Consider the following 22025-nt stretch of genomic DNA (forward strand, 5'->3'; position numbering starts at 1 on the left):
CTACAAAAAATGCAAAGAAAACTGCAACAAAAAAATTTTAAAATAAAAAAAAAATCCAAAAAAAATGTATTAGTTTAGTATTTCTTATATATTTGCAAACATTATAAACACAACACATATATACATTTTGCTTTCTAAATATTTTATTTGCTTATTCACAACAAATATTACAAACATATTACACAAAAATATTCCAAATTTATTTTTATTTTTTAAAAATTACTTTCATTATTATTTTAATTTCTTTATTTTTGTTTTATGTTCTAATGAGTTTTGTGTCTGCATTATCAATTATTGTCTATTATTTCTATAATATGTCTATGTTTTAGGTCTATTGAAAAAAATTTTTGTTTTTCTTTGTCACGTATTATATAACATATTATCATTGTGTATCATTAAGATAACATAAATATAATATTTCAATTTTGATTGCTTATATAACTTTCATTTGGAACAATATAACTTCTATTTTTCTTCTTTTATTATTATTTTTCTTTCTTATTATTTTTTCTTTAATAAATTGTCTTTTTTTTTTGTAAAACAACAGCAAACATTCTGTTTTTCATTTCTTTTTTTTAGTTTGAAACACATAATTTTCCTTCAAATATTACAGAAATTATTATTTGAAATAGAGACCACTTGCTCTCCATCTAATTGAAATACAAAGAAATATTTACTCACCCAACAAAAGGTGTAATTTCCTTTTTTTGGAATATAGACAAGGTAAGTTGAGTTTTTTTTTTTTTTCAAATTTCATAATGAAGACAGGGTAATGCTCAACGGAAGGAATATATAATCAATGTTATAATAATAGATCAAGATCTTTGTGTACTTCTCGTGGGAGAAGAGAGAAAATGTTTTCATATAATATTGTCGCTAACTTCCCAAGAAAAACACATATATTTATATTTATATAAGAGTTACCCAAATACCTCGGACGTACGATATTTCAAAGCTAAAAAATTCAACATTGGCAATTGAAAAATATATTTTTTTATGTTGAAAATAGAAACAAATAATATAACAATTGGGAGAATATTGCAAATTATCAAACATTACATTTTTAGTTCGTAGATTTTACGATATGGACCTGGCGTCTATTTGGGTAATACGGACGTACAAAAAATTTTACCATAATGGGGAAGTTGAAGTTTTGGGTGGGTACGCTACGTCGAATTTTAGGTAAAGCTATTATTCATATTAAAAAATTGTTACTTTCATTTTCTTGGTTGTCTTTGTGTTGTGAACCTCGTTATTTTCATTCAAAATAAGTCGTAGTGTGAAAATTCATTGGTAACACTTTTTGTAAATCTTTCAGTTCATAATGTATTAAACAATATAAGTTTTTTATTATGGTTAGAATAACAAATAACAATGAACCGCGCATAAGTACCCAGTCTAGACTGTATGTTGTGATTAGTTTTTTACGTCTTTACAAGCAACAATACAAAGCAATGGTACATGCATACTTAAGGTATCGTACCAACCTCGTCTTGACGGCGTAACCAATTACCGATTCCAAAAAAAAAAAAAAAAAAAAAAAGCAACAATAATCAACATTCACAATAGGCAAATAACATTTATTGGGTTATCAATTCATAGTGAATGCAAGAAAGTGCTCTATTGTTATGGCCTTGTAATTGCTAATCAAAACACCTTTATCAAAAATCTAACCGAAATTGATTGATGACAAATAAGACCAAACTTTGTGTTTTTAAAACATGATTTTTTAATAAAAAAAGTTGTTAAACGCTACTTGCTATGGAAATAATAGCTTTTCGATCTGTTGATCCCTTGAAAGTTTATTTTTCAATCTGTTGATCCCTTGACCTAAACTGATTTTTAAATCCCTGCGGAGGTAATTTTTTCGATCTGGTGAACTCTGCTTTCGACCTGCTAATTGTGGCCCCTGTTAGCGCAGACCCTATCTTCTCAAAGCGCTGCTCGTAGCAGCGGAGGCCGGGAGTAAGCCTCATTTTCTCTTTTCACCTTGCATGAAATACATAATACATTCACATGTTACGCTAAGTAGCATATCTTTACGACTTCGCTGTATGATAGAACAAGACGGCTATAGTTCTAAGTTAAACATGTTAACCATTCGACTTGTATGAACATTTACAAAAAAAAGAAGAAGACTAATAAAGTTTACTTTAATAACATTTAATACGTTTAATTAAATAGATTGCTCATAAACAAACAGTGTGAAGGAAGAAAATGGTAAGTATTCAAAGAAAAACACATATTAAGGCATTGAATTACATCCTGTTATAGATATCGAAGAAGCGGCATTCACATCTACATGGACTCATTGCCCATCGTTGTAAGGAGAAACGAATTAACTCAGTTTAGGAAAATTCTTGAATATGTTATTTATCCTTTTATAACGGCAAGGAATGGAAAGGAAAGTTTTTAATTTTTAAGCACCCCCGGGAATCATTGAGAGAAATCCATATGGCAAGGGAACGAAAAGGAAAAAGGTTAGCACAAATTGTAGCATTTTGGAAAGTTAAAAGTATCAGCTATAATTTGGCATCAATTTTGTTGACCCCCATAATGGACCCTTTTTCTACTTTTTGGGGGTTTTATAAAAAATCTGTGTGCAAAAAAGATTGATAATTTGACTATAACTTCCGAACCGCTTCAATAACACTGTCATGTGGTAAGTGTTTGTCTTGAACCCGGACTTTCGGTGCAAAAATTTGTGGTCCCGGGTTCGTTCCCAAAGAAAAAATAGTTTCCCGGAATCAGGATAAAATACCTATATCTCGAAAAAAGAGTTTTTACTAAACTAGAGTTGTTCTATTTCGGAACAAGAATTTCAAAAAAATTGTAGAGTTTTTACCAAACTAGAGTAGTTTCGAAATATGGCCTAATTCTTGTTTATATTACATGGCGATTCTGCCAAGTTTGCACTACTATGCAGGCCAAGCAATTGCCTAGTGTACATTTGAACCTCAATATTAAACAAAAAATGCTTGTCCTACTTTATTTCTACAGGCCGTCACATTACACACAGATGTTGGAGACATAAAATTGGAATTATTCTGTGAGGATTGTCCCAAGGCATGTGAAAACTTTTTGGCTTTGTGTGCCAGTGATTATTACAATGGTTGTGCATTTATACGGAATATTAAGGGTTTCATTGTGCAGACTGGCGATCCCACCAACACCGGTAAAAATGGCAAATCAATATGGGGACATAAGTTTGAAGATGAATTCAAAGATCATTTAAAGGTAAATTGGAAATCTTTATAAGAAATATGTTCTTAAAATCTTTCTCTTTGCGATTACAGCACTCCGATCGTGGCATGCTATCCATGGCCAATAATGGTCCCAATTCCAATGCCAGCCAATTTTTCATTACCTATGCTGCCCAACCAAATCTCGATTTAAAATATACCTTATTTGGTCGAGTCATTGATGGATTTGATGCCCTGGATGAATTGGAAAAACTGCCGGTGAATCCAAAAACATATCGGCCACATGCCGAAAAGAAAATAAATAGCGTAACAATACATGCCAATCCCATTGCCGGATGAAAATAAATTAAAACATAGTTTTGTATTTAAAGTAGTGAGTTGATTGTTTTTATTTAAAAAAAGATTGTTTTTCTACAACTTTTCGATTTTTTAACAAATTACTATTTTTGCTTAATTTAATATAAATGAGTAAAGAAAACAAAATAGGAATTGACTAAAAACAACGAAACATGATGAGACGATAATGTAATACAGAACCAAATATTGAAAAAAAAATTGCATTGATAGATAGATTTCTTATGGAAGAATTAAAAAGAAAAAATAAAAGATTTTTCGAAAAAGAAAATAGAACACTTTGCACTACAACTACCAATGGAGGGAAACAATCATTTTAGTGTAATGCCATGATTTGTTTGTTTTTCTTCTCTTCTTGTTTGGCTATAACTCTAAAACTTAGCTAAGAATGATAATCATAATAGTCCATATTGATGAAAATCATAACGATTTAATAATATTTTAACCTAATATTGCTAAAAAAATATTTATATATAATAATATTAATTAAAAAACAAATGCTCCAACAAATTAATTTCACTTTTGTATGAGGACGAGTTTTTTTTTTTCTTCTTCCCAGCCAAGTTCATCTTGGACGTTGGATGATAAGCCGTATTTTTCAAGGTAATATTGTGAAAATTATTTGCCATCAATGTTGCAATCAGTATGAAGCAGATGGCGATGATGATTTTCTTCTGTCTATTACTGCCAGATCGGTAGCATCATCATCATTTAGCTGTTGAATTACCATTGGCAATGGCAGCTGTGGATTTCTTTTGTGGTGGAGGATTCTTTTTCATATTTTCCTCGAACATAGCTCGAATATCGGCTAGGGCCTTGCAAATGTTATCTGCAAAACGATGAACGTCCTGAAAGGAGAAAAAATGGATATTAATTATTATTAATTAATTAATTAGCAGATCTGTTGGACGAAAAATTATATCAAAACAAGTTAAAAAGCTGTAAGTTCGGCCGGGCCGAACTTTTAATACCATCCACCATTTGGTACAAATTTGGCAATTTCCAAAAAAAAAAAAAAAAAAAAAATCCGTTAAAAATTCTGTTAAAATCTTAAAAATACCGAATGCTTATACGACGACGTGGGCCTGCATAGGCTACTTTTGTCATAAGTTATTACAATATTTAAATGCGAAACTTGAAGAAAAATCTGTTTATAATGTAGCTAAAATCATGAAAATGCCGAATATGCGGGGTACCGTTATATGGGGGCTATACGAAGACGTGAACCTGCACAGACAATTTTCTGACATGGGCTGAAGTATCCATTATGAACTTCACATGCGAAATTTGAAACAATCCCGGTAAATAATGTCGCTAAAATCATCAAAATACCGAATATCGGGGGGTACGGTATATGGGGGCTATATGAAGACGTGGACCTATATGGACCATTTTCTGTTTTATGCTGCAGTATCTATTACGAACTTCAAATGCCAAATTCGGAACGATTCCGCTAAATAATGTCGCTAAAATCATCAAAATACCGAATATCTGTGGGGTACCTTTATATGGGGGCTACTCGAAGACGTGGACTTGCACAGACAATTTTCTGTCTTAGGCTGTAGCATCCATTGCGAACTTCAAATGCCAAATTTGAAACAATTCCGGTGAATAATGTCGCTAAAATCATCAAAATACCAAATATCGGGAGGTAGCGTTATATGGGGGCTATATGATAAATTGGACCTACATGGCCCATTTACGAACTTAACCCGCCTACTGGCAAAATACGCATGTGTGCAAAATTTTAGCAAAAAAATGCCTCTAAATACCCCGTATTTGTAAAAGTTGAATCACCTCTTAAGGGGGTCCAAACCCTAAATTCGTCAAGTGTTGACGATTTTTGTCGGGAATGAAAAGATAAAATGCCAAATTTCAGCCAAATCGATTGGAAAATTCATTTGCAATTCTCAATTTTGAAAAAAACGGAAAATTGCCCTTCAATGGGGACCAAGCCCAAACATGATCCCAAATTGACCATTTTTCGTATAGAGGTTTATCATATGTCAGGAACTTGTAACACTAAATTTCTGCCAATTCGATTGCAAATAGTGGCTGAAATGCTTAAATTTGGAATATTAACGGGGTGGTTAAAGGGATCAAACGTGAAGCAATTATGATAATTTTTGGTATGAAGGTTTTCCGGCCTTTTGGAGCCCGCATTACTAAATTACAACCATATCGGTTGAAAAATGATTCTCAATGTTACAATTTTGGAAAATGCTAAGCCCCCCTTTTAAGGGGGTCCAAGCCCTAATGTGGACCAATGATAACAATTTTTGGCATAAAGGTGTTCTACCCTTTGAAATCATGAAATACCAAATTACAGCCAATTCGGTTGCGAAGTGTACATTAAACTCTCAAATTACGAAAATTGAAGGTGTCCTCCAACCAGGGTCATATCCAAATGTAGACTAATGATGACAAATTTTGGTAGGCAGGTTTTCTACCCCTTGAAAACATGAAGTGCCAAATTACAGCAAAATTGCTTGCGAAAAATTTGGAAATTTAGAAGGTATTCCAAAGGGGGCCTAGACCTAAATTTGGACCTACGATGAAAATTTTTGGCATGGAGGTTTTCTACCACATGAAAATATGAAATAGCAAATTACAGTTAAATCGGTTGAAAAATGCATCTGAAAGCCACAAATTGAAAAAATCTAAGGTACCCTTAAACGTTGACCAGACCCAAACACGATTCAAAATGGACAATTTTTTGCAAAGAGATTTTCCTGTCACTGAGAACATAAATTTGCCAAACTAATGCCAAATCGATTGAAAAATGCATCTGAAATCCTCAAATTTGGAAAAGTTAAAGCACCCTTCAAAGGGGGACCCAATAAAATTTTGGACCCAAGTAGAACATTTTTTGGCAGATTGTTTGGTTATCTTTTGACTATTAAAATAAAATTCCAAATTATAGCCAAATCCATTGAAAATGTTTTTGAAATCCTTAAATTTGGGAAAATGGAAGCTTCTCTTAAAAGGGGGACCAAAACCAAAAGTGACCCAAATATGACCACTTTTTGTATGGAGGTGGTCCATCAAACGTTAAATTACAGCTAAATCGATTAAAATCTTTAACTTTATTTGGAAAATTTGAGATACCATTCCAAGGGGGGTCATAAAAAACAAAGTTTTTTATTTTTTGGTAAAAAGTCGCTATTTCCTCATGAATCGGACGAAACCCGAAAGTTCAGTTAAAGTTTTTTCATTACTTAAAAGTCAAAATTTCAAAAAGACAGAAAAATCGGTTTAAAAAATTCTCCACAGTTTTCATAACCTAAAAAGGATACCCTTGAAGATCCCTTATCCGAAAGTGGTCAAAAGTTTGATTATTTCCAACAAAAATAGTTCTGCCCCATAAGAACAGAAAAATCCTAAAATTTCAAAAAAAAAATCTAGGTCCAAGAAATATCTATACCAAAATTCATAGCTCTATCCCAGAAATATTCAATTTTAGAGTTCAAAGGCAGACGAAAAGTTATCGAAAAACCATCTCCTTCCTAATTCCCCCAATATTCACTTCCTCTCCCCAACTACTTACCGTTGTTGCACATGAATTCTTCGCCGAAATGTGGAAGAAAATCAAATCTTCACCGGCAATGATGTACGACACACCATAACCATCATCTGCAACGGGACCAAAACCACCGCCAGAACTAATACAATTTGGATGCTTTTTCAAATCCATTTTCGGTGTCTGGCCATGGGGTGTTTGACTAGTTGAAAGACGCCATGGTTCGCTGAGTACTTCATTGAGGAATGGTGAGTCGACTTCCAGATATTTGGAGACGACATATAAACAGAAGAGATGACGATCAATGCCACGACCGCACATGGCATCCTGATAGCCCAATTGATGGCGTTCACAGGCCTTTTGCAGCAGGGCAATGCGTTCTTCCATCTAAAAGGGACGAATATAAAATTACTTATTTTTAGACTGAAATAAAAATAAATGGGAAATTCTATTAACATACCGTGGAGTTTTTGTTCTCCATTGCCTTGACCCAGGCTGCGGATTCAATGGTACAGGGTCTCACAGTTTCGGTACGACCCTCACGGAAGAGACGTGTCATTGAAGCTTCATATGTCAAGGAGAAACGACCAGCATCACGATAGTAGGCCAACTGCAGGGCCATTTGTATGAAAGCATCTGGTGAGAGACGGCATTTCTTCATGAAACCCTTGCCGTATTGATTATGGACCAAAATACGGAGATCAACATCCTAAAAGAAGTTGAAAAGGAGATTTTAGAAATTGAAATAAAAGTTGTATTCTTTGTTATGACTTACATTAATCAGTTTATTAGCATCTAAGGTGGCTTCTTCAATTTGTGGCAAACATGGCTCCAATTGCCAGTTGAGACGTGTGGGCGATGGTGGTTGGAATTCAGGTGTACCTTTGGTATTGCCATTTTCATCATATCTAAATGGTGTAATGGGGGGAAGGAAAAATTGAAAATCATAAAAGAAATTAGTTTATGTTAAATGAAATAATCAAATAAATTAAAAAACCAGCACCGTTTTAGTTGAATTTTTGAATTTACAAATCTCTACATACAGACATTCACACACACATAAATAGATGTTAGTATTGGCAATCATTAGCAGACAAGCTTAAGTTTTAAAGGATGTTTTACGCATTCTTTTAGGGTCAAATGTATACGAAGTTGTTCAAATTTATTTGTCGTCTTTTCATAGCATATTTTTAGGCGCTGCCCAGATTTTTTAAACGAAAAAAAGGTATAACGTAAATTAATATATTTACGGCAAAGAGTGATTCATCGCGTCCCAATCTAATTTTCGCTCAATGGGTACATAAATAACCAGAATTGTCGATCTTGGAGTGAAAATCAGTCTGAAGCATTGCAAAAGCTACCAATGAGTCCAAAAAAAAATCAAGTTTCGTGCGGTCATTGGACGGAATTTTTTTAAGATGCTACAAATCGTAACGTCACTGTGAATGGTGAGCGCTACCGTGAGATGATATCTAACCTTTTTTGGTCCAAAATGGATTGAAACAATTTCGACTCATTTCGGCATAAATCTATCTATTCATACCCTACAACACATAGTGGTAAGGATATTATGTCTTTGTGCATTTGTTTGTAACATAGAGAAGGAAGCGAGTTAGACCCATAGTTACTTTTGAGGATCTTCATAGAATCACTTTCTTAGTCGATTTATGCGTGTCAGTCCGCCGTCCGTCTGTCCATGTATTTTGGTGAACAAAATGCAGGTCGCATTTATTATCCAATTGAGATGAAATTTTCCAAACAATACAAGGACGAACCCTATTGAAATTGATGAGAATCGGTTCAAATTTAAATATAGCTCCCATATATATCTACAAACGATTTCAGGTTAATTGTGCACTAAATGGACAATATAAGTCCAAATGACCTGAATTTTTGCACATCTGACCGAATTCAGTCTAGAAGCAAGTACATTAAATTTGGTGAAAATCGGTTCAGATAAAGCTATAGCTCCCATATATATGTGTCATCCGATTTGGGGGTTTAAGTCTCTCACATTCGTAATATGCACCCCACACAAGAAAGATATTTGTTACCAGATATCAGATACGGCCCATAAATACCTCTGCTAAATTGTATCATGTTCGGTTCAGATTTAGATATAGTTCCTTATATATCTTAAACCGATTTCGGGTTATGTGTGCACTAAAAGGCCAATATCAGTTCAAATTACTTGAATTTCGGCACATCCGACCGAATTCAGTCTAGAAGTAAGTACATCAAATTTGGTGAAAATCGGTTCAGATATAGCTATAGCTCCCATATATATGTGTCATCCGATTTGGGGGTTTAAGTCCCTCACATTGGTAATATGCTCTCCACAAGATTGATGTTTGGTACCAGATATCTTATAGTGTTCGGAAATACCTTAACCAAATTTCATTGAGATCGGCTAAGATTTGGATATAGCTCCCATACGTATCCTTTATCCGATTACAGGTTTATTGTTCACCAAATGGCCAATATCAGTCCAAATGACCTGATTTTTGGCACATCCGACCGAATTCAGTCTAGAATCGAGTACATCAAGTTTGGTGAAAATCCGTTCAGATATAGCTTTAACTCACAGATATTTGGATATAGCTCCCATACATATCCTTAATCCGATTTCAGGTGTATTGTGCAAATAATGATTAATATCAGCCCAAATAGAGTGAATTTCGGGAATTGAAAAAGGTTCGGAATTGGATATGCCTCATATATATTAATTCCCTCTAATACCAAATTATAACTGCTCTAAAGCCAAATGTTGATAGGTGTTATGATCTACTTCAATATTTCTGACTTTGGACTTTTCCTTACTTTGCTGTTAAAAGCATGTTAGCGCCTAAGAGTATGCTTTAAAATGAGAAGTATATGTCGCTAGATATTTTCAAGTTTAATATCATATCCATTTAAAATGAATGTCCAAAAGAATTGATCCTTAGATTGCAGCACTACAAATGAACTGTAAATATAATAGTTTTTAAATATATTCGACATTTCATCTTGAAATAACTCAATATCACCAGAATTGGTTTATTTATGCCTTTCGAAACCTCAAAAAGTATGTATCATTAATTTTATATAAAACTAGCACAAAACTTGCCTTGCTAATAACGAAAAGAATGTTATGTTAGATAGTTAGTATTTTAGGTGAATTAGTTCAACAAACTATGTTTTACAAATAACGGTGCTTATAGACTTAAAAATATTATTAAATTTATTTCAACTCAAAAACAAAAAAAGAAAGAAAAACCAAAAATGTTTGAATATTTCTTAGTTGTGATGAGATTATTGGTTTGGAATATAAAAATTGTAATTATGTCTAGTGACAAATTTCCATCATAAAACAATTCAGTTTTTTTGGATTTTACTAAAATTGGAAACTTTTCTTAAATAAATTGTAGTAAAAATTAATTTCTATACAATTGAGTTGAAATAAATTTAATCTTTGATTAGTAAGTTAGTTCATATTTAATTATTCATAGAATGGATGATTAGGAATTGTTATATATTTGGGGACTAGCTTGGCTAATATTTGCAATGAGTAGTTTGGTATTTTTACCCATAAATATCATCACCAAATATATATTCCCATGTATGACCCATAACCGGTGCATCAGCCCTAAAAAAATGTGTAAATATTTCAAGAAAATAAATAAAAAAATTAAAAATAATAAAAAAAGATATAGATATATAAACAGAAAAAATTATATACATAAATATTGTGTGTTGTACCTGTAAAAAATAAATAATTAAAAAAAAACTTCAACCATAAGAAAATTAAAAAAAATGACCATAACCAAAATGCGATCGAAAAAATGAAAAAAAAAAATGTATGGGCATATTAACAACGCTGTAGGGGGCCATCACCGCTTTCACATCAAGAGAAAAATAATAATTTTTGGAAAAAACAAAACTATGCATTACCCATCGAGCACTAGATCGTCGATCATCATATTTTCCCACAAGTGTGCACAAACAGCAGCATCGGCCCTTTTTTGGTTTTTAATAAAAAAAATTGAATTTTAATATATATTTTAAAAGTTTTGCCAATTCATAAAAATTATTTCGCGTTTTATATATAAAAATGGAATTTATATTCTATTATTAATTTAAAAAAAATGACTGGGACTTTTTGGTCCCAAAAGAGAATTTACCTTCCTTTAAAAAATATTTAAAAAATTGGCGTTATAGGAATAAAAAATCATTTAGAAAATCGTTTAAAAAATACGTCTTTAGGAAAAAAATCCTTTAAAGAAGATGTTTTTAGAAATGTTTTTTTTAAGCTAAGGTTTTGGATAAAAGAATCCTCTGGATAATATTTAAAATCATCCAAAGTTCCATGAACAAAAAGCTGACTTTAAAATCTAAAATCTTTTTGATTAAAATATCCTTTCGAAACTGTTTTTGAAAAATAAAAAAAAAACTATTCTTTTCAAGGTCAAAATACCTATAGAATATTTAAAAATGTGTATAAAAATCACGTTTTCAAAGACGTCCCTCAAAAATATGTTTGAAAAATCTAAATTTTAAGTCAATACATTTTTAAGAAATATTTTCAAAAAAATTCTGGGTTTTTAGGTGAAAAAGCTCTTTTAAAACTATTTCTAGATAAAAAAATGCCTTTCAAAATATTTTTATAATATTTTTTTTTGAACAGTCTTGGCATGATTTTTCTTCGGGATACCGAAGTATTTTGTTGTTGCAAAATAGTTAGGCTTAATCCCATTATTATTGTTTATTAGTGGATAATGATGGTAATATTTACCAGGGGGTAAGGCGGGGATACCAGAAAGAGCTATCAATCCTCATCAGTTCCCTTGTCTCTTTGTCTGGGATATTCTCCCCAGGAGTTATTTTAAAATAACTTCTATGACAAAAAACATTTTTTACCTAAGAGACGAGATCGTAAGCTCAATAGAAGAGGAACCAAGGAATTAAATTAAACTAAAATTATTTTGAAAAAATATTCTAAATCTTATAACCGCACTTATAAACATTTTCAGCTCTCTCCACTTGTTATGCTTGGTTTGTTCAAAAAGTCCTTTAGAAAATATTTTTCAAAAAAAACCGCAGATTTTTTAATTAAATTCAAATTTAAAGAATTGTTTAGAAATTCCTTTTTTTAATGAGACCAAGCTTTAAGACCAAAACGTCCTTTAGAAAATTTTTGTAAATATTTCAAATATTTGGAAAAATGTCCTTAAAAATATTTTCAAAAGTTTTTTTGATCAAAAATAACACTGGAAGTACATTTTCTCTCCTTCTCACCCATAATCTGGCATTTTCTTGTAGGGAAATTTTAACTCCTCCACTAATTTGAACCACAAAATATTTATATATTTCAAAACTAAAAATTTTCGTTTCATTTCACTTACCACGTATGTTCAGCATTGAAACCGACACGGCCATTCGTACCCACACACACGGTAAAGCTCTTGTCAAACCAGCGATTATAGCCATTACCATGCAGCAGAGTTTTACCGAAATTATCCAACAGCTCAGGACGATTCAAATCGAATTCGAATGGCACCTCATCTAATGACACAACAAATGCAGCCGATTCAACGGTGTTCAATGAGACCCGATTAACACCACGCGAAAAATATGTATTGCGAGCTTCAGCCCATTTTGAACGATTCCAGGCTGTAAGAGCGGCCAAATGTTCTTCACCAGGTAGAGGAGTGGCCTTGGATTTTAGGATTTCTTCCATTTGTCTGAAAAGAAAAGGAAAACATTAATTTTTTTTTCACAGAAGGATGTGTAAAAGGGAAATCTATTGGTGTATAGAAATGGTTTTTGTAATATTAAAGGATTTTGAGAAGGTCTCTATTGTGAGACCTGTAAAATATATCAATTCTGTAAAAACGATCTTTGGAAGATCCTTGTAAAAGAACTTGTTTCTATGATCAGTTTTTACTGGCTTTCTGCAAAATAAAACATTTTGCTTAGGGTACTTTTATGAGTGTTTTTTTATAGCCTTCCTTGAAATGGAAGACTTTAAGATGTAGACACATAGAGAATTTGTGGCTTAAGTCATCGGCTTGCTTTTTCGTACAACACGAAATTGAACTAAGACAACCTAAATATCCTTTGTTATTTTACAAAAAAGCCAACCGATGACTTAGGCCAGTAAAAGAAGCCTTCTATGCATTCTCACCTTTAGAAATTGTTTTAGAACATAATATCTTAGATTTGATTCATGGGACAACTTTAAATGTTTTTTATAAAGTAGAAGTATTTTATAACGTCGAAGTAGATTGACCTTTTAGAATACATAGAAGACCCATTATGAAATAGAATTACACTTGAGGTACTTTATAAAAATACTTTTTAAAATAAAAAAAATATATATATTTATAAAATATCTTTATATTCTACATAATAATTTTTAAAGGATAGCTATAAATTGGCGATCGAATAGAATATCTTTTAAGATGCTTCATTGCAAAGGAAATTCTTTAAGAGATATTTCGTAAAATAAGCGTCCTTTTAAATATATTTTGTTAAATAGGCAGGCCTTTGAAGATATCGTATAAATAATATATATTTTAATAAGAAGAGATTTAAAAGGGTTTTCAGATCTGTGTTGGAAGATTTTCTACAGATTGAACGAATTTTCAAAAAATACCACTTAAAATATTATATCTTCTCTAACATAGGAGACATTCTTGATGCATTTTTTTAATATAAGGTCTAAGGTTCATTAAAAGATTCAGCTTTAATAATAAAAATTCGAAATGCCTTTTAAAGTCTTTATAAGTGTTTAAGAAAGCCTTCCAAAAACAAGAGTGCTTTTCGGAGACCTCTATAAATAGAAGATCTTTCTGTAATTTATTTTTAATTACATAAAATTGTTTTTTTAAGGTCCCAACCAAAAAATATTCCTTTAGTGAATTTCTTTGGAATAGAAGACCTATCAGAGAGTATCTTCCAAAGTTTTTGTTTTGTCTAAGAAAAAGCCTTTTAAAATGCTTCTATGGTTAGAAAGGTTTGAAGGGGGCTTAAATTGTTTGAAGATAATAGACCATTAATAGATTTTCCGTTCAAAAGAGGACCTTCTTTTTGTTATCATTCCTCTATAAAATGAGAGACCTTTCGGAGGTATTTCTTTAACATAAGGTCTTCTAAGAAACTGAATAAATTTTTAAAGATAAAAATAACCCTTTAAAAATAATAGCATGTTTCCATTGGAAACCGAACAACGTTGTTCGCTCTCAGAATTAGGTACACGAATTAACCCGTTCATACGGCACGATTCGTAATTCATAGTAAAATAATTCCTTTTTTTCAAAATTTTGTTTGTTGATTTTAATAGGAGTTTATACTAAAATACATTAAATTCTCACTAATATGGATAGAAGAAATGATTATTTTTCTCCCAAAGATTTATTAAAACATTAATTTTATAATTTTCATTCACGTTTCCAACTTTTTGTGTGAATGTTGACATTTTGAACATATTTTTGTATTTTTCTATTTTTAAATTCTGCTGGAGAGACACTTGTCAAACATTTTTTCTGTTGATACAACCATTTTGAAAATATTGCCTCTTTTGTTTCCTGTTTTCTGTGGCAATTTCAACCCGTGGACAAAATGCGTACCTCGGATGAGAGAGAAAACAAAATTTACTTTCGTTTGAATGTACATACGCTATTCTATATTGTAGTTTTCATTCATAAATTTCAGTCTTCCCAAAATTTTTCAAAATTTCATTAAATTTTTCTATTTTCAATTTTTAAATGTCATAATTAATTTTTTCGATAAATGCTCTCATTTGTTAGGGATGGGACATATTTTTTCGTTGTTCTGAGAGTGATTTGATTTGAACAATGTACAAATATGAGTGTTCGCTCAGGAAATTTTGTGTGAAGAATTAAGTAGTTTTTTCATAGTTAAGGGTCAAACAACGAAAAGAGAGCGAATCAAGTGCAGTGGAAACGCCACATAAGTTTGAGTAATTGGAAAGGGTTTCCCACTTTTACAATGCCTTTTAAAGTCTTTATAAGGAACGCTGAAGACCTTCTATAAATAGGAAAGATTTTCAGAGCCTGGAATAAATAGGAAACCCTTCTGAGATCTCTTTAGAATATAAAATATTTTAAAGTACATAAAAATGCTCCATACACAAAGTAGGGCTTTGGAAAAAAAAAGCATTTGAAAGTAAAGCCCTTGATTTTTGATTTTGATTTTTCTTTTGGAATAGAAGACGTATCAAAGAGTACCTTCTAAGGCTTGTCAAAGAAAAAACTTCTATGGAAATAAAAACCCTTAAGATAGGGCATTTGAAAGTTCTTCTAATTGATTGAAGATAATAGACCATTAATTGATCTTCCCTTGAATAGATGACCTTATTTTTTTAAAGAAGTCTTTTTAAATGCAAAAATAACTCATGTAAGTCTATTAAAAAATTAAACCCTTTTAGCAGGTTTTCTTTGGATCTCTAAAAGTCTTCTATAATATAAATTTATGTTCGTTAAAGGATCTCCTAACCTAAATAAGATCTTTGACAAATCATCTATTCTATATATTTTCAATATGTCTCATTTTTATAGAAAAAGCTCTTCCGTTTTACAGAAGACCTCTAAGGTTTTAATTTTAAGATTTTGCAATCTAGAAAAAAAAAAACTGAAATTATCTCCAACCTACATTTGAATTTCACAGGGTCTCAGCAGGCGTCCTTTGTAGTAAATCAAAACCTTGTAATAGCAGCCTTTGTGTAGCACCACAATGTGATTGGAATCTTTGTAGTGGACAATGCGATCGGTTTCCAGGCCAGGGGCACGAACGGTATTAAAGGTTCTTTCATATTGCCAGGAGCACAAGGGGACAATGCCTTGGACCATGATCTAAATGAAAAAAGAAAATATACACAAATTAGTATTTTATAAAAATTGAAAAAGAGGTTGTTCTACTCACAGGCTGCAATTCTTGTCTCTCAATTAAACGTCTGAAGTTCAACAACAAATGGCAAATATTGGCAGCACGTGCCGCTTGATTGTGGGTCAAATCCATGAAAATGGCATCGGTACCATAGAAATTACTGTTGATCATCAGGGGACTGCGGCCGCGTAGATAAACATATTCCTCCCACCAATCGGAAACGTAATTTGTCGACCACCAACTCTTCAAAATCAAATACCATTGCAATTTCTTGCCAATGGTGCTCTCAAACTCGTTGGCCAATCGTTCCATTCGCTGATATTGCTCATCATCCAATAGGGGACGTACTGAACGCAAATAACGCTGCATTGTATCCTTCACCGATGGCAGTGTCAGACGTGGCAATGAACCTTGAAAACTGTATAGACCCGGTTTATTCCAACTTGAGAATACCTTGACTGCACCAGCCCATAGTTTGGTGCGCAGTGAGGTCTTGCTACCCGGCGCTCGAGATTCATACATCCAACCCTTGTACATAAGCAGTAGTTTGAGCGTATAACGCATGGTGAAGCATATTCCTAACCATATAACTAGGGAGGCTAGAAAGCAAGCCGTGACTTGCCAATTGATTGTGTTTGCAGGTAAGTGTACTAGTATGCGATTGACTATGTTAAAGGGTGTTTGAAAGCCGGCGAAATGCAGGCCCAGCGCTATGGCTGTTATTAGCCATAGACTGTGTATGTGGGCGGGATAGACGCCGTTGCGTATGCCGTTCTAAAAGAGAGGGGAGAGAGGAAATGGATTAGTTTTCTTTCTTTGGAAATGTAAGATGGTTCAACTTACCCTGGCCCTAGCCAAGCGTTTCTTCCATGATCTGTAACCCGAGGTCCAGATAAGATTTAAAACCTCCTGATCGTAGTTGATATCAAAACCCTCATGGGTAATGGCAAATGAAAAGGCAACGGCCTGATGGGCTTCAGCCATGGTGCCGCTGGCTTAATTAACCCACCAAAAATAATATGTGTATGGCTCTCTTTGTGGATTAGGAGAGGACGAAAAACAAACTGAAAAGAGAAGAAAAAATATTGAAAATTAATATTTGTCTAAATAATTTTGTTTAAATATTTCTAGATTTAAGAAATTGAATGGATTTTTGAAAGAGACAAAACTCGAGGAAAATCCGTTAATTTTCCTAAGGAAAATTGGTTGACCTTCTTAAAAAAGATCTATAGAGTTTATTAGAAGGGTCCGCTAAAAAATACAAATTTCAAACATTTAAAAAAATCTTATAAAAGCCTTGAGATTTTCTTGTGATAACCTGAGGGTTTTTAAAATATAATGTGCTATTTTGCGTACGTATGAGAGCGCCCGTCCGAAATCTTTTGTTTTCAAAAATGTTGGTACTTTCAATATCGAAAAATTAGTTTTTTTTATCAGTAACTCTCACCCCGTCCCTGATTGGTCATATTCTTGGGTAATATGCCTGTCGTTAATAAGACTGCTACTTTCTAACTTGTTATTATACCCTCAGCCATATGGCTAGAGATACGGCCAAAACGTCCCTCATGAGAAATAATTGTTTTAGACCCTAGGTCCCAAAGGACCTAGGACCAAATCCTTTTCAGGACATTCGGAGACGAACTAGCAATGTCCGTCCGTCTGTGTGTCTATCTGGCTGGTTGGCACGATAACTCTCGAAGGGAGTATCCGATTTGATCCAAACTTGGTACATCGTAATATTATTGTCAAACTTAGATCGAGTTCGTAGATGGGCAATATCGTTGCACTCCTTCTGGTACCTCCCACACAAAATGTCAACATTTTCAAAGAAAATAATTTACTGCACAGGATGAGAAAGGATGATCCGATTTTATTCCAAATTTGCAAATCCTAATATTTGCATCAGTTCTTGGTTAGGTGAGAAAATGGACAATATCGCTCCACTCCATCAAGTACCTGCCCCACAAAGGGTCAACATTTGGAATGATCATAACTCTTATAAAATGTGATGTAAGAGTCCGATTTTCTTCCAATTTCACACATCACAATATTTCTATTAACCCAAGGTCTAGAGTGAAGATGGAATATATCGGACCACTCATTCTGGTACCTCCCCCACAAGGGGTCAAAATTTTGAATAACCAAAACGATCATAAAACCCAAAATAAGTATCCGGTTCTTTTCAAATTACACACATCGTAATATTTTTATTAACCCAAGTTCTGGTGTGAAGATGGAATATATCGGTCCACTCCTTCTGGTACCTCCCCCACAAAGGATCAAAATGTTGAATATTCATGAACCTCATAAAACACGAAATTAATATCCGATTGCATTCAGACTTGGCAAATCTCAATATTTCCATCGACACAAAATCTGTCATAAAGATGAAAGAGATCGGAACATTCCTTCTGGTACCTCCCCCACAAAGGGTCAAAGTTTTGAATAACCAAAATTATTATAAAATCTGAAATTAGCATCTGGTTCTCTTCAAATTTTACACATTCCATTATTTCTACTAACACAAAATCTTCGGTGGAGATGAAATATAACGGTCCACTCCTTCTGGTACCTCCCCGCCAAAGGGTTAAAATTTTGAATATCCATGAAGCTCCTAATATTCGAAATTGGCATTTGATTCCATTCAGACTTGGCACATATCAATATTTCCAACAACACAAGATCTGTCATAAAAATGGTAGAGATTGGACCATTCCTTCTGGTACCTCCCACACCAATTGTCGAAGTTTTGAATAAGTAAAACGATCATAGAATACGAAATTAGCATCTTGTTCTCTTCAAATTTCACACATCCCATTATTCCTACTAACACAAAATTGGATGGGAAGATGGAATATATTGGTCCACTCCTTCTGGTATCTTCCCCACAAAGGGTCGAAATTTTGAATAATCACGAACCTCATAAAACACAAAATTAACATCCGATTCCATTTAGACTTGGCACATCTCAATATTTCCAACAACACAATATCTGTCATAAAGATGGTAGAGATCGGGCCATTCCTTCTGGTACCTCCCCCACAAAGGGTTCAAGATTTTTGAAAAACAAAACGCTCAAATTAGGCGCGGGACAAAACATCCATCTCTCTTCAAATTTCACACATCCAAATATTTTTGCTAACGCAAGATCTGTTGTGAAGATGATATACATCTGTCAACCCCTTCTGGTACCTCACCCACAAAGGATCACAATTTCCAATATGGATAACTGTTATAACATGCGAATCAAGTCCTATATCTTAGTATTTCTCTTAGCCAGAAATCTAATACAGATAAAAATATTGGTATGGCTTAATTTTAAAGGAAATCGAACATTTATATCCAATTTTATGCGAAATCATAAATTTCGATAAATTGAATATGTAATTTATTGAAATTTATGATTTCGCATAAAATTGATTATAAATGTTCGATTTCCTTTAAATTTTGGCCATACCAATATTTTTATCTGTATTAGATGAAGTGGATTAATTCGGTCCGCTATATCTGTTACCTCACCACATTTTCCAAAAATTTGCACATAGGAAACATTTTATAGGAAGAAGTCTATATAGTCTAAATATGACATGTTGTAATATTTCTATCAGTCTTAGGTCAGCTACGAATTGGTCTATATTGGCCAACTGCTTTGGAACCTCCCTCATAAAGGATCAAAGTTTATATAATCAAAACTCAAGGCTGGGGGTATACATCTGTCGACAAAACCGACTGATACTATTTGACTTGTTTTTATGGAAAATTTAGTTTTTTTGGGACCTGTCTCTGATTGGTCATATCTGTCGTTAATACTTTCTAACTTGTTTTTTTTTTTTGGTTCTTTCAAAACAAAAAATTCAGTTAAGCTTTGAATTTTATTTACGTCTTTAAAAAAATTAACTCGTTTCGAACTTTTTTTTATTTGGAATATCAAAAATGCATTTGAATGATAGATAGATATATAACTGTAATCTTAATGGGGGCCAGACAGTTGTTTTTTTTTATTAGTCATGGGACCACCAACAGTTGGTAATTTTTTTTTTCTTTTTTTGATAATAAAACAAATTGTTTTACTTGCCATATTTTTTGGGAGGCGATATGATAAAAAATCAATTTCGATTAAAAGAAATTCTTTTTTGCGCATTTTTTTTTGTGTTCGCAAAAAATGACTGATTTCAGATGTCTGCCAAGAAACGAAACTGTCTGTGGTGATTTTTTTTATTGATCAGTTAAATATTTTAATGGTTGAGGGAAGAAGAGAAATATACAAAAAAAAAAAACAAGCGATTTAATACATTTCAAAAAAAAAAAAAAAATAAATAAAAATAAAGAAAATTCCACACAATTATATTTAAAGCAAGTTCTGGAACCCAAATACCAATTCCAAGATTTTTGATAGAAAGGCGTTAAAAAAATGAAGATTATAATTTTTTATTTTTGATTTGATATGCAAACATTTCTGTGGAATTGCGTTTTTTTGTTTTTGTTTGTTTGAAAGAGCTACTAAAAATTATCTTTTAACAAAAAATAAATAAAACGCCAGCAGACAAAGTATTTTTTTTTTGGGAGGGGAGATCAAAGTCCGTGTCTTTTTCTTGTGAAATACAAAAAATCATCTTAACCAAAAAAAAGAGATACATTTTTAGGTGGGACAAAGTCCAAATAAATGTTGGCAAAAAAATAAACCACACACTGAATTAGGCTATTTGAATAAATGGCTCGTGTTAGACCGCTTTAATGCAAATTCCAATAAATTATTCGAGGAAGAAAAGAAGAAAATTAAAAAAAAAACACCAGCATAAAAATGGAATTTCAAATAACTTCCCATTCCGTATTATCGCATTTATAGAAGATATGTTTGAGAGTCTAATCAGAAAAATTGAATTCATTCTAAAAATCATATTAATTCGACGACATGTATGATTATACCCTCAGCCATAGGGCTGCAGAGGGTATATATCATTTGATACAGCCAAAAAATGCCCCATGGACATTACGGTTTTAGACCATAGGTCTCTTTGGACTAAATCCGTTTCCGGACATTTGGAGTCGATCTAGCGAATTCCGTCCGTCCATCCGTCTGTCTGCCTGCCTGGCTGGCAAGTGTGAACGATAACTCTTGAAGGAAGTATCCAATTTTACCCAAACTTGGTACATCGTAATATTATTTTCAAACTTAGATCGAATTCCGGGGATGGGCAATATCGGTCAACTCCTTCTGGTACCTCCCCCACAAAATGTCAACATTTTCAAAGAAAATAATTTACTGCACAGAAAGAGAATGGATAATCCGATTTTGCTCCAACTTAGCAAATCCTAATATTACCATCAGTGCTAAGTCAGGTGAGATAATGGACAATATTGGTCCACTCGATCAAGTACCTCCCCCACAAAGGGTCAAAATTTTGAATTATTATAACTCTTATAAAATGTCATGTATGAGTCCGATTATCTTCAAATTACACATATCCGAATATTTTTATTAACTCAATATCTGGTGTAAAGTTGGAGTATATCGGTCCATTGCTTCTGGTACCTCCTCCACAATGGTTCCAAAATTTAGAATATTCGCGAAGCTCATAAAACACGAAATTAACATCGAATTCCATTCAGACTTGGCACATCTCAGTGGTTTCATCAACACAAGACCTGTTATAAAGATAGTAGAGATCGGACCATTCCTTCTGGTACCTCCCCCAAAGAAAGGTTAAAATTCTGAATAACCAAAACGATTATAAAATCCGAAATAATCATCCGATCCTCTTCAAATTACACATATCCCAATATTTTGATTGACCCAAGGTCTGGTGTGAAGATGGAATATATGGGTCCACTCCTTCTGGTACCTCCTCCACAAAGGGTCGAAATTTTGAATATTCGTGAAGCTCATAAAACACGAAATTAACATCGGATTCCATTCAGACTTCGCACATCTCAGTATTTTCATCAACACAAGATCTTGGCAAATCTCAATATTTCCATCGACACAAGATCTGTCATAAGGATGTTACAGATTGGATCATTTCTTCTGGTACCTCCCCGACAAAGGGTCAAAGTTTCGAATA

At 32.9% G+C, this 22025-nt stretch overlaps 2 protein-coding genes across 6 annotated transcripts in view; one reads left to right on the forward strand and one right to left on the reverse strand.

Moving 5' to 3' along the window:
* Positions 1-1874: 1874 nt before the first annotated feature.
* LOC101898494 (peptidyl-prolyl cis-trans isomerase-like 3) lies at positions 1875-3576 on the forward strand. Of its 2 annotated transcripts, none has more exons than XM_005183692.4 (3): positions 1875-2220; positions 3001-3237; positions 3297-3576. In XM_005183692.4, the coding sequence occupies exons 1-3, from the start codon at positions 2218-2220 to the stop codon at positions 3540-3542; spliced, it is 486 nt and encodes a 161-aa protein (XP_005183749.1). In that variant the 5' UTR covers positions 1875-2217; the 3' UTR covers positions 3543-3576. The 2 variants fall into 2 exon arrangements, with proteins under 2 accessions (XP_005183749.1, XP_011292599.1); XM_011294297.3 differs by lacking the exon at positions 1875-2220 and adding an exon at positions 2288-2323.
* Positions 3561-22025, reverse strand: part of LOC101898663 (carnitine O-palmitoyltransferase 1, liver isoform) — a 53206-nt gene continuing 34741 nt past the window's right edge. For 2 of the 4 annotated variants that reach the window (XM_005183694.4, XM_005183693.4), the window contains exons 2-10: positions 16807-17027; positions 16000-16737; positions 15730-15929; positions 12459-12797; positions 11008-11073; positions 7853-7985; positions 7538-7786; positions 7105-7464; positions 3561-4405 (exon numbers count right to left, since the gene is read on the reverse strand). In XM_005183694.4, the coding sequence (XP_005183751.1) occupies positions 4265-4405; positions 7105-7464; positions 7538-7786; positions 7853-7985; positions 11008-11073; positions 12459-12797; positions 15730-15929; positions 16000-16737; positions 16807-16947 (2367 nt within the window). In that variant the 5' untranslated portion in view covers positions 16948-17027 and the 3' untranslated portion in view covers positions 3561-4264. Of the gene's footprint in view, positions 4406-7104; positions 7465-7537; positions 7787-7852; positions 7986-10642; positions 10703-11007; positions 11074-12458; positions 12798-15729; positions 15930-15999; positions 16738-16806; positions 17028-22025 lie in introns of all 4 variants that reach the window. The other 2 variants (XM_059130903.1, XM_005183695.4) reach the window with 2 other exon arrangements.

The sequence above is a fragment of the Musca domestica genome, unplaced genomic scaffold (assembly GCF_030504385.1).
Source record: "Musca domestica strain aabys unplaced genomic scaffold, Musca_domestica.polishedcontigs.V.1.1 8, whole genome shotgun sequence".
NCBI classification, from domain to species: domain Eukaryota; kingdom Metazoa; phylum Arthropoda; class Insecta; order Diptera; family Muscidae; genus Musca; species Musca domestica.

Excerpts from the sequence above, each read along its gene's own strand:
- LOC101898494 (XM_011294297.3), top strand. The coding sequence starts at position 2,303 with ATGGACTCATTGCCCATCGTT. Across the intron at positions 2,324-3,000 it reads TGGACTCATTGCCCATCGTT|GCCGTCACATTACACACAGA; the intron begins GTAAGGAGAAAC and ends TTATTTCTACAG. Across the intron at positions 3,238-3,296 it reads AATTCAAAGATCATTTAAAG|CACTCCGATCGTGGCATGCT; the intron begins GTAAATTGGAAA and ends TTGCGATTACAG.